This window comes from Tamandua tetradactyla, chromosome 1 (genome assembly GCF_023851605.1).
Source record: "Tamandua tetradactyla isolate mTamTet1 chromosome 1, mTamTet1.pri, whole genome shotgun sequence".
Taxonomy (NCBI): Eukaryota; Metazoa; Chordata; class Mammalia; order Pilosa; family Myrmecophagidae; genus Tamandua; species Tamandua tetradactyla.
Window position 1 is genome coordinate 77,534,637 of NC_135327.1, and position 12,855 is coordinate 77,547,491.

At 42.9% G+C, this 12,855-nt stretch overlaps 1 protein-coding gene across 1 annotated transcript in view; it reads left to right on the forward strand.

Annotated features, from left to right (window-relative positions):
• The first annotated feature begins 9,730 nt into the window (after positions 1-9,730).
• The window catches only part of EGFR (epidermal growth factor receptor), a 212,876-nt gene continuing 209,751 nt past the window's right edge, over positions 9,731-12,855 (forward strand). Inside the window, 1 exon segment of the mRNA XM_077119335.1 lies at positions 9,731-10,068. Within this exon segment, the coding sequence (XP_076975450.1) occupies positions 9,981-10,068 (88 nt within the window). The 5' untranslated portion in view covers positions 9,731-9,980.

A 12,855-nucleotide genomic window follows, 5' to 3' on the forward strand; every position in this document is an offset into this window, starting at 1 on the left:
AATGTAGATGTAACCTATTATTATTCACAATCACCAAAGATGGAAACAATCTAAGAGCCCATCAACAGACAAGTGGATTAACAAATTGTGGGATATGCATACAATGGAATATTATGCAGCAGTAAGATGAAATGACATCCTGAAGCACATGACAAGATGGATGAGCCTTGCAGACATAATGTTAAGTGAAATAAGCCAGGCACGAAAGGATAGATACTGTATGATTCCACTTTTATGATCATGGTAAAGGTAAAATCAGAGGTTTATGATACAAAATATAGGAGACCTAGAGATATACAGAAGCTAGAGATGGGTAAATGGTTAGCTATTGAATTTGACCTTAATAGTAAGGGAATAGATAAAAGTGAAGGTTCACTAGTAGGTCTATAAGTAACATTACCATATTGAAGGTGAACATGATTGAAAAGGGTTGTATAGACCCATGTGTCCCACTGATTAGCACTACACATATAAATAAGTTCTTGCATGAACTACTGCAAAGGTATGAATCTTGTACAAAGTATTAAGTTCAAAGGTATGAATCTTGTACAGAGTATAAGGGGAAAACTGCTATTGCATGCAATGGGCTAGGTTTAACAGGAAAACATCAACAGTACCACAAAACACCAAGGGTAAATAATGAGGGGAGGGACATGAGTTAAGGGGGGGAGGGTTGGATTTTCTATTTGGTTAGAGTGCATTTAATTGGTTATCTTTCTCTTGGGAACAAAAAAATTATCTAAAATTGAGAGTGTTGATGGACTGTTGACTTTGGGCCCTATACATCATGCCCAATGAATGGAGGCTCAAGGATGCACTGACTGAGAACAGGTCATGTATATATATGATCAAATATTGTGCACTACCAGAAGAAAAGAAGTTGCTAGGCATGCAACAACGTGAATGAACCTGTGGGACATCTAGTGAGGCAAAATAAGGCAGAAACAAAAAAGCAATTATTGTATGGTCTCATTTAGAAAATACTTATAAGAAAACAAGGACCTCGATTGTAAGCTCTTATGGCAGTCACATTTAGTCAGGAGTGCTAATTGTTATTTCTGGATTTTGAGAGGCTGTTTTATATATGTATAACCTAGTATTTAGAGATAAGAACAAAGCTGATCAAGTCTGGATTAAGGTAATTCAGAATACAGGGGCAAGGAAGACATTGTCTCTATTTTAGAACCTCATCTGCTCTTTGAGACCACAAGAAGAAAGGTTTATTTTGTCTAGAACCTAAATTTCTGAAGCACATAATCTAACTCAGTCTGTCATTATCATTTAAACAATCCAAACACATGGAGCCCAGAATAAGAATGAGAGCCTTCAATCCCGTATAGATTAAGGTAATGCTTGGATACATCCCAGAGTATATTAAGCAGATAACCAAAAGTATTGACAAGGTCTTTTGAGGGATGGGAGAAAAAAATATGGAACTACTAAATTTTGCCACTGGGAGATCTCTGATACTGCATCAAACATTAGGGACACCCAAATCAATAGGCCAACCTCTTGATCTTGAAGCTTATGCATGTAGCAGAAAAATTTAGTCTACCTATAGGTACGCCTAGGAGTTACTTCTGGAGGACCTCTTTCATTGCTCAGATGTGGCCTCTTTCTCTAAGCTCAGCTCTACAAGTGAAATCATTGCCCTCCTCCCTACACGGGACATGACATCCAGGGATGAAAATCTCCATGGCAGCATGGGAGATGTCTCCCAGGGATGACCTTGGCACTGGTACTGTGGGATCAACAATGCCATCCTGACCAAAAGGGGAAAAAGAAGTGTAACAAATAAGGTATCAGTGGCTGAGAGTTCAAATAGAGTTGAGAGGCTACTCTGGAGGTCACTCTTATGCAAGCTTTAGTCAGACATTGTTACCTATCATAACTTGCCAAACCAATCAAACCATTCCTGCCAATCCTAAAGAACACCAAGGGCATTATACAAGATTCTATAAAGGTTCATGAACTATGCTAACTTTCCGAAATCTACAACCTCCAGATGGGTCCCTGGACCAGGTAAGTCCTGAAATGCAGAGGGGCTAGCCTCTCCAGAATTGCTGTTATCTCCATCCCCTTATTCCATATTATCAACAGGAAAATGTTAGAACAGACATAGCCCAAATACCCTAAAAAGTAGGAGAAAGATCAAAGGTGATAGTGGAGTTATACAGAGAAGATAGGGTTTAACAAATGAGTATGTGTGCTGTGCCGGTATGACTCTCTGGTAGACCCCAGAAAAGTCATGTCCTTTAATCTTCATTTAGTATTGCTGGGTGGGAGCATTTTGATTGTTCCCATGGAGATGTGACCCACCCAATTGTGGGTGGTAACTTTTGATTAGATGATTTTCATGCAGGTGTGTCTCCACCCATTGAAGGTGGAGTTGCTTACTGGAATCCTTTAAAAGAGGAAACATTTTGGAGAGAGTCTCTTTTGTAGAGCCACGAGAAAGCCAACAGACACCACCATGTTCACCACATACCCTTCCAGCTGAGAGAGAAACATTGAACGTTATTGGCTTTCTTGAACCAAGGTATCTTTTCCTGGATGCCTTAAATTGGACATTTCTATAGAGTTGTTTTAATTGGGACATCTTCTCAGCCTTAGAACTGTAAACCAGGAACTTATTAAGTTCCCCTTTTAAAAAGCCATTTCGTTTCATATTGCATTTCGGTAGCAGCAAACTAGAACAAGTGCTGATTCATTATATAGTTATCTTTTAGTCTCCAGTATCTTAGAGCAAGTAGAAGTAAAAACCTAAAATTGTGGAATTGTAACCAATACCAAACTCTGAAATATGTTCTACAATTATTGCGATGTGCTTTGAAAAACAAAAAAAAAAGAAAACTTATCGTCATAAATAGTACATGCTTTATAGTACTTTGTTGTAAAATGCATATAGTTAATAAACATAAAACAAAACTGTATTGGGCATGTGAGAGTGCTGTAAAAAAATACGTGCTGTCTGTATAAGATGGCCAATAGGGAATGAATCATGTTAAAAGATATTTTTTAGAAAAGTAAAACCATGATTCTTGTAAATCATGACTCTCATATAGATACAAAATAAAGATGTATCAAATTAAAAAAATAAATATATATGCAACCTGAAATTGCGGAAATGTAACCCATTCCAAACTTTGAAATCTGTTCTATAACTACTTGTTAAAATGTACTTTAAAATCTATTGCTTTTTTTCTGTATATATGTATTTTATCTATATCTCACAATAAAAAATGTTAAAAAAAAAGAGATTTTATGGCAGGCCCTGGTGGCTCAGCAGACAGAGTTCTCGCTTGTCATGCCAGAGACCTGGGTTCGACTGCTGGTGCCTGTGCATGCAAAAAAAAAAAAAGAGAGAGAGAGAAATTTTCTCTTAATTTATATATATATATATTTATATATATAAACAGTTTTATTCACATACCATACAATCAATATAAAGTGTACAATCAGTGTCTTGGTTTAATCACATAGTTATGCATTCACCACCACAATCAATATGAGAACATTCTCATCTCTGAAAAGAATACGGTATCCCTTATACCCCCCCTATTCTTGACCCTCGGCTTTGGTATAATGCCTTTGTTACAATTAACAAAAGAATATCATGCTATCACTGCTAACTATAGTCCTTAGTCTGCATTAATTGTATTTCTTCTCATACACCATCCTATTATTAACACCTTGTAACAGTGATGTATGTTTGTTCTACTTCATGTAAGAACTTTATTATATTTTGTTAATTAACCAGTCATCACCCACTATTCAAGGATTTTTCTCTTAATTCATATAGACTTTAAACTATCACTTTGACCATAACCCCATTCTCCTCTATCCAAAAAACTTTCATGGTTGGTTATAAAAAATAAATAAATAAAAAGTCCATATTTCTCAGCCTGGTCTTCAAAGCTTAATATAGTTTATTCCTTTCCTATCTTTCACACTAAATCTGTAATACTTATTGCATAAACTTTCTTGTTCTGCTGAAGCTATTTGCCCCTCCCAAACATGCAATGCATATCCCTAAATCCCTGGCTTGCGCAATTGTCCCCCCACCCAACCCCAGTCCAGCCTCAAAAGGCTTTCTGAAATCTTGATCCCTACATCTTTAGTTACTACATTCTTTTGGGGGTCCAGTTCAAGACTTTTCCTCTTCTATGAATCTCACACTTTTCCATCCACCTCAGTCCTCAGTAATTGCTTTGCCTCCAAATTCCCGCATCACCTATTTTTATCCACTCATCTGGGAATTAACTCACATCACCTTATCTCAATGTCAGACCACCTCAAACTGATTAAAAGCTTCCTAAGAATGAGTTCCATAACCTTATATTTCTTCCTATACCAGACCTTGAACATCTGTTCAACCTCTTGAACAAAGGCTGTTGATAGAGCTGACCTATGGCATCAAAGCCAGAGCCATTTTTTTTCTTCCAATTCTGACCAGCCCATATCCTAGAGGAGACTGTCTCTGCCTCCTACTAACTAACGAGGGAGGCAAGAGGTGCACAGAGAAGCGGGGCAAAGTACTGGGAGTAAGAGGACAGTGGGGCAATTTGGGGTTTCCAGTAAATTTGGTCCCCCCCTCAATTCCTACTTTCCTTTCAAGAGTTAAAAAATATTTTATAGATGATAAAATCTTACCAAAGATGCAGCCTAGAGAAGTGGTAGGCTGGTGGGAGGCTTCCTCTAAAGCCAGCTCAAACAGTGGTCACGCCTCACCTACCATAAATTGATGGGTGGAGCCTTCTTCCTTTCTTTTACAACAGGATTGCATTTGTCTCAATAATTTTTTAATCAATAAAAAAACTTATCAAAAAATTATGCCTAGATGGGTCCTTGGACAAGATAAGTCCTGAAATGCAGAGGGGCCAGCCTCTCCAGAACATCAACTAGTTCCATCCCCCTATCCCATATTATCTACAGCCCCTTCCAATATGAAAAAGTCAGAATGGGCATAGCCCAAATATCCCTAAAGAGTGGGAGAAAGATCAAAGATGATGGTGGAGTCTTACAGAGAAGGTAAGGTTTAACAAATGAGTATGAGTGCTGGATTGTTATACTGATATTTCTTTTAGTCTCCAGTACCTTAGCGCCCCTAGAAATAAAAGCTTAAAATTGTGGAATTGTAACCATACAAAACTGTGAAACCTACAGATTAGTTCTACAACTAATTTTGCAATGTACTTTGAAATCTATTGCTTTTATCTATACGTTATTTACAGAGAAGGAGAAATATAACAGAGAAGATAGGATTTAACAATGACTATGACTGCTGAATCATTATATTGATATTTCTGTTGGTATCCGGTGTGTTGGAGCAGCAAGAAGAAAAAACAAAAACCATGAAACTGTAACCCATACCAAACTTTAAAATCTGTTAATTACTCATTAAAATGTACTTGGGGAAAAAAAATGTACTCGGAAATTTATTGCTTTTTGTATATATGTTACATTTCCCAATTTAAAAAAAGTTAAACAAAATCTACAACAAATAATAAAAAATAAATTTAAAAATTAGGTCTATAACAGTATCAACCATAAAAATGATAAGGTATCTAATTATGTTTCTGTATTACTTTGTATTTGAAATATGCTAATTTAAAGTGAGATTGCTCCTGATATGTAATATAGACTAAAATACATCAACAAAAAATACAAAAGCACACACATATGAGATGAAACAGAATGAGTTGGATAGACAATGGAAGATAAAGGAGAGAGGAAAAACAGATGAGAACTATACCTATAAAATGACAGTACTGTGATTTAATCAGGTGGGAACTCTGGGTCTAGACTCTTGAAGGCTATAAACTTTTAGTGCCAACAGTGGATGTGCAGGACACTTGACCAAGTGAATCAAGCTTGGTGGCAGTAGGGTGAACTAGTTTCTTAAATGTCCTTTCTAAAGGGGAAAGTAACCATGCAGCCAACTGCCACATGGCATGAAAGCAGACCCAGTCGGCCATTTTTCAAAGAAACACAAAATCCACATTTTCACTTTGAAGTCTCGTGATTTTTAAATGCTGCCATTAATTCAATTAAAAGAGATACTGATCGGGTTACCCAAAATACATCTGTATCCTAAACCTGGAATATAGTTCCACCAATTGTGACCTCAAGGTTAGTGTTCCAATTATAATTATCTCTGAGACAAGTAATGACATCTTTGACAAAATTATTTAACCTGAGTTGCAAAATCTGTCACATGGATAAAGCATTGTGCAGGATTTAGAAATTTCCTAAAAGATCCCTGTGCAAAGTAATTAGCAAACATCCCAACAATGCTAAAACCTAGCATTTGAAAATGAATTCCTGCTTTTAAGTATCATGAAACCTACTACCTTAGAGAAAATGAAAATACTAATGATGAAAGGGAAAAAAACCTCAGTAGTTTTGTGCCAGCATATTTTCCCTGCAGAAGTTGCTATGCCTATACTCTGCAAGAGATAGGGCTCAACTCAGAGTCAAGTGTAAATGACTTGACTTAGAAGGAGGAAATAAATGGTCTAAGAAACCATAATAGCTGCCACTGTGAGCACCCATGAGCCCCAGCAGGAGCCCATATTGAGGTCACCAACCTTTACCTTACAGAAATAGACAAAACTGGCTCACAATACAAAACTTGGAAGGTATAAAAGGACAAAAGAGTTGAAAAATAAATCCCTCTCTAATGTATTGAATGGTGTCCCAAAAAGATCTGTCATGTCCTAGCCTTCCACCCCCAGTTCCATGAATGACCTTATTTGAAAAATAGGATCTTTGAAGATGTGATTAATCAAGATGAGGCCAAAACTGGATGAGGGTGGGCACGAATCCAACGTGACTGGTGTCCTTATAAGAAGGGAGGAATTGGACACAGACACTAGGGAGATGGCCACTTGAAGATGGAGGTGGCAGTGATGCATCTACAAGCCAAGGACGGCCAAGGATGGCCCACAAACAATCATTTTGTTGATTCATTGCTAGAGGCAATGAAGGATTTTCCCCTACCAGTTTCAGAGGAAGTACGGCTCAGCCTACACCTTGATTTCAGATTTCTTGCCTCCAGAACTATGAGACAATTAAATTTCCATTGTTTTAAGCCTCCCAATTGGCAGTACTTTTTGTTAGGTAGCTCTAGGAATCTAATACACCATCCTACCCTTAGCCCCTAGCCAACTAGCTCTCCTCCCGGGAGGCAACCCTTGCTACTAGATTAGTGTCTTTTAAAACGTATCTTTAGAAGAGCTGTTAAGTGCACATGTTTTTCAATGGAAGCCTGTTTTAGAAGTGCATGTTCTTATGGAATTTTAGGATTGGAAGGGATTTCGTTCAGTCCTTCATGCATAGCATCCCTAATCACTGCTCCAGCCTAAAAGTCTTTGTGAGGTCAGAGAAACCCATCCCACTCTGAGGCAGCTCATTCCACTCTTATACAGCTTCAGTAGTTTATAAAATACTATTTTTTTTTTATTCTGAAATATGTCCCTCTGTTTTTTTTCCTCATCAGTCCTTGCTTTGCCCTCCAAGGCCAGAAAAAACAGATGGTCAAATGCCTTTTGCCTAAGATGGAACTTAAAATATTTGAAGCCCTCCTATCTTCACCCTGCCAAATAACCCATTCTTATTCCCTCCCACAGAATGTATGGTTTCAGGGGACTTCACCATTATGGCCCTTCTTTTCTAGATATATAGCCCCAAGTTTCAGACTAACCTCTTATTTTAAAATACTTAGAAACCTTCTCTAAGAGAAAAACTGCTCATCACAACAATAACAATAAGCCTTTCCCATTGGTTGCTGCTAGAAAACCCACAGTTTGTTGTGAAAATTGATGGACCCTTCTTAGGTTTGAAATGGGAAATTAACTAAGTCTCAGTACATGTTTGGTAATAGGGTAAATGGATGCTTTATCTAGAACTTTTTTGGTCAAGCACACACTTTGGATGTACTTGCTCAAAGACATTTCCAAGGTATTATGAAATAGAATCTTGGGTCCCGACTCCACATATTTGGCTCATTTTAGAAGATTTTCAGTACAAGAGGGATAAAGAACATGGCTCTGGCTTAGGTTCAAAACTGGCTTCACGACTAACAAGTACGCATTGGGACTTTAGATAACTTGTGCTTCTTGTTTACCTTTCTCTAATCTGTGTTATTTTTCTGCATTCCTGTTTCTTCACCAACTGCCTTAAGTTCTTGTTAGGAACGCGTAGAGAGAACAGAACACATGGGTCTGTGAATATTCATAGCTCCAACAAGGAACCAAATATTTTGGGGGCACTCTATCCATGGTTGTCCTGATTTGTTAAAACAAAACAACAAACAAATGCCCCTAAATTCACAGAAGAAATTAAAAGTTTCTACAGATGGTGAGGATCTTGGGTCTACCCTTGACCTGGTACTCCTCCCATCTTTTAAGGTGTGGGTGCAAAACTCAGGCATACTTGTGACTGGGTTGGAAGGAAAGATGCAAAGCTCCTCCTGTCCTCCAGTGACAGAAAATCTCCACTTAATTTATATTTTGTGATTCCTGCTTAAACAGGGAGAAGATCGAAGTTAAACCAGGCCTGAGTGTTACCAGAGCATGTGTGAGACCAGGAGCGGATCTGCTATGGAAGAGGTTCAGAAGACACTTCTGTAGGTGATGAAGAGAGGAGGTCGGGCAAGGTGGGGGGAGGGGAGGGGAAAGGTTAGCTGAATTTCTGCAACCTGAGAAAACCTAATTTCTTCTGGCCAGATGCTTAGTGGATCCCCAGTGAATCCTTGTTGTTTCTCCTGCTTGAGTTACATATGGCCATCTACGAGCAAGGGTACACCTAACTTCTTTAAAAGCATCTCCCCTGCTGTTTGAGTCAAGCCTTTATTGCAAGTGCTTCACTTTTGAGAAGCAATTTAACGGCACTTTCTTGCTTTTCAAGGACCCCTGGCTCTGGTTCCTGGTACATGAAATTCTATGAGCGCCCTCGGACTCTTGTATTCATTCATCAAACATTTACCAAGGCCTGTCTCTATGCCAGGATTTGGATGCCCTCATTTCAGACCATCTCGAGGGTGCTTGACAGGATGTGAAGGACCCTTGGACTTGAGAACTGGTCCCAGACGCCTGGCATCGCTGTCATGCGGGCGGGTGAGGGACGCCTCTGCTGCCAGGCCGGCCCCTGATCCCCCTTAGGATATAGGGTTGCTGCTGGTGTTGAGGACTGGAAAAAAGGGGTCGTTTCCCCTTCTGTGCCTTTACACGTCTTTGGCACCCAGACTCCGTCAGTCTGTCCAAAGCTGGTACAAGTTTGCTCTAAAAGTTGGAAGCAAAGGAGGTGTGGGAGATACTGGGATCCTGGCGATGAGACGGTTCCACAAAGGCTGGACCACCTTGACAGCAGATCAAGTCCGCAAGAACGGGGTACTGAAAAGCAGCTCCGGAAACGCCCGCACTCTGGCAATTAACACCTAAGCGCCTCGGCAAAGCGCAGGCACGCCCGTGCCAGGAGGGCCGCTCGGCTTCCTCCCGTCGCCCCCAAGCACTTGGCCCGCGGGGTCACCACCTTTCGCCACCTCTCCGCCGCCGTCTGCCCTCAGTTCTCTCTGCTGGTTCTTCCTCCTCCTCCTCCCATTCTCCTCCTCCTCTGCCCCTGCCAATTCCTCCTCCTACTTCTCCTGGTCCCTCCTCCTCCTGCCCTGCCTCCCGGCGCCCCCGCCCGCGCGAGCTCCACGTCTGGGCAGCCCCCAGCGCAGCGCGGCAGCGGCAGCCGCCACCCCCGGCACGGTGTGCGCGCCCGCGGCCAAGGCGGCCCGAATCCCAAACGAGTCCCGAACGAGCCCCGGTGGCTGCCGCCTTCCCAGCCCGGCCGACGGGACGTCTCGGCAACAGTCCCAGTCCCCGCCTCGCCGCCGCCGCGGGGCGGCCAGGAACCGCAGCCACCGCGCACAGCCGCGCGACTCCGTCCGGGATTAATTGGGGAGATCAGGATCCAGCGCCTCGGAGACAGCGATGCGACCCTCCTGGGCGGCCGGAGCCGCGCTCCTGGTGCTGCTCGTTACGTACTTCCAGGCGACTTGGACTCTGGAGGAAAAGAAAGGTAAGGGCGTGTCGGGCCCGCACCGGGCGCCCCAGACCGGTAGCCGCCGCCTACCCCGCGCCGCCGGCGCACCGGCTCCGCGTCCCGCGCCTCCCGCCCCTCCTTTCCTGTTTCCTTGAGGATCAGCTGCGCTTCTGGCGGGGACCTTGGGAGGAACTGGACGTTTCGTTTCTGGGCCGAGCGAGTCTGCGGGCGGTCCCGGCAGAGCACACACCAGGCGCAGGGTAGCAGGACTGTGGACGGGTCGGGAATGACTGCCCGGAGCTCAGGCACCCCCTTAGCGCACGCAACTTTCTTGTCTTACTTCTCTCTCTGCCTTCCTGCTCTGGGCGGGCGCCTGGAGGCGGACCTCGGAGAGGGAACTGGGTGCCGGGCGGCGCTAAGCAGCTGTGCTCCCTCTATGCCTGCTATCGGGGCGGCACGTGCGCTCAGCGCTGCCAGCTCAAGGGGCGAGTTCGGGGAGCAGAATCCACCGCGCTGATTGTACCACCTGCTGCGGGGCTGCGGGGCTTGGAAAAGTTGAGGAAGGGACCGGCGGGGAGCACCTCTCGAACCTCCTTGGAGAGGCGGCTTCCCGATCAAATAGTAGTCACCTGGTTCCTCCGCCCAGGTGTCGCACTTGTATCCCGCATGCTGGATCCCGGCTCTTTTCCTGGGTGCAAAAGCCTTGCCCCAGGAGGCCGGGAGAAAACATCCCTGACACTACCTGTGATCATGTGGGGGTGGGTTCAAGTTCTGCCTCTTCAAAAAGGGGTCTGAAAAAAGGGGTCCCCGCAGTGGTGCGCATAGCCCAGCCTCTTGTCCTACGCTGGCTCCTCCAGCCCAGCAATTTGCTTCTGTCCCTCTTGCAGGGAGCTGCCTCCTGGACGCCCGCGCCCCTTCATCCCATAGCGTCTCCTTAGGAGTTCTCTTCCTGGGGACTCCTAAGGTTTGTTTTCCACCTGGGCAGCCCCTTAGTTGCGTGTCCTGGTCAGCTGAGTCCTTGTGCCAAACCGCCGTGGGACGATTCCCCTCCCCTCTCAGCCAAGCCCCCAACAGTTTCCCAAAGTAGGTTTCATAGCAATCTTTTCCTCTCAAAATCTTGATATTGTCTCCTTCGGATGTTTCTTTTTGATTTTTAAAGAACTCGACCTTGGGCCAATCAAAATAGCATAATTAAAAAAAGAAAGTGTCCATGGTCCACGTGTGCCAAATGTGCAGACTGAACATGAGAGTCTGGCTTCGTGACTACAGACCATAAACCCACTTGACACACATACATGCCTCAGAAGGTTTAATTGCACAATTCCAAAATCCGGGAGTCTGTGTTCCAAGAGTCAGGTCCATACATGCTGTTGATGTCATTGACAGAGGGACTTGGGGTTTGGCGGTGAGTGCGTTTGTTGAGAGAGGGTTAAGGCATAGAGCAAGAGAACAGTGGTTCCGAAACATTTCTACATGTTGACGTCACCTGCGATCTAAAACAAAAACAAAGCACAAAACTATATCAGGTTCCCACTCCCAGATAATTCTGATTTGGAAGCAACCTGGGCATCAGGATTTTACAAAGTCCTTGCGTGATTCTAATGTGCAGCCAGGTTTGGGAACCACTGGCACAGAGGAATGATTGGTAAAGTCCCTGGAAAGATTACTTGTCAATATAAAGATCGCTTTTGTCACACCTGGACTTCAATGATCTTGCAAAATATGGGAGAGAGGGGAAAGGGTAGGTGTGTGTTCAATATTAAGAGATTCGTCTTTTCACTGAGAGTGCCAGTGGAAAACCTTCCCTTGTGTCCCTGAGCCTGAAGCATTTCCCCTCCTCCCTGCCTATGATATCAGGAAGCTCTGCCCTTCCATTCCTGAATCAGCTGGCAATAGGTGATCTTAGGCAGCTGGTATCTTCTCCAGCTGTGCTCCAGGGAACCCCCATCCTTACTTTAACCTCTAGAGTGCCTTCAAAGCTTCACTTTTCTCACCACAGAAATTTCCTAGCTCTTTGATGCTGCTGCTTTCCATGCTAAGATTAGTGCTTGGAGATTGTTTCACAGAAAAACATAAATACGCTTTATTTGTCTGTTTGTATTACATCCGCTTGAGTATAGTCAAACCAGTGTCACTCTGTTAAAATAACATAAAAGAACTAAATTGTAAGAGGCAAATTACTAAATATTAAAATATGTGGTGAGGTTTTTTCCACAGAAAATACTGAGGACTCATAAAAATCAAACTGTCAGCTTTGCTCAAAATGACATTCATTTTAGTGAGTTTTTTGTGGTTGTTTATTTCTAAGATATATATTCTATACTTATTGCTAAGTACAAGTAGCACTTGAAGTTAAAACTGTCAGATACTGTTTTTAAGTGATTTTATAATCCTCATATTAAGCATAGGAGAAGGGTATTCTCATTATCTACAGGGAAACTGAGGCACAGATGAGTAAAGTGACTTTCCTACTGCTAGTAAGAGACTGAACTCAGATCTTCGGGCTGTAGAGTCCTCCCTCAACCATCTAATTCGGCCTTGTGTGAATCCTGGTTTTTCAGAGAGCCAGGTCAGGTGTGTGGGAATGCTGAAAGGAGAAGGAACAGGGACCCAGCTCATTAACATGGGTCCCTCGAAACTTGAAACAAACGTCTACTTGTTCAGTGGTCCAGACTCCTGCTCAGTTACCCAGTGGTCGTTCTGGCCTTCTTTTTCGGAGGAGCTCAGTTACCACATTAAACAATGAGCATGGAAATTGCTGGAAAGATGTTGAGCAAGCCCCTTGCTTTTGCAAAATAGACAGGTAAAGGTGTTGCTCTAGAA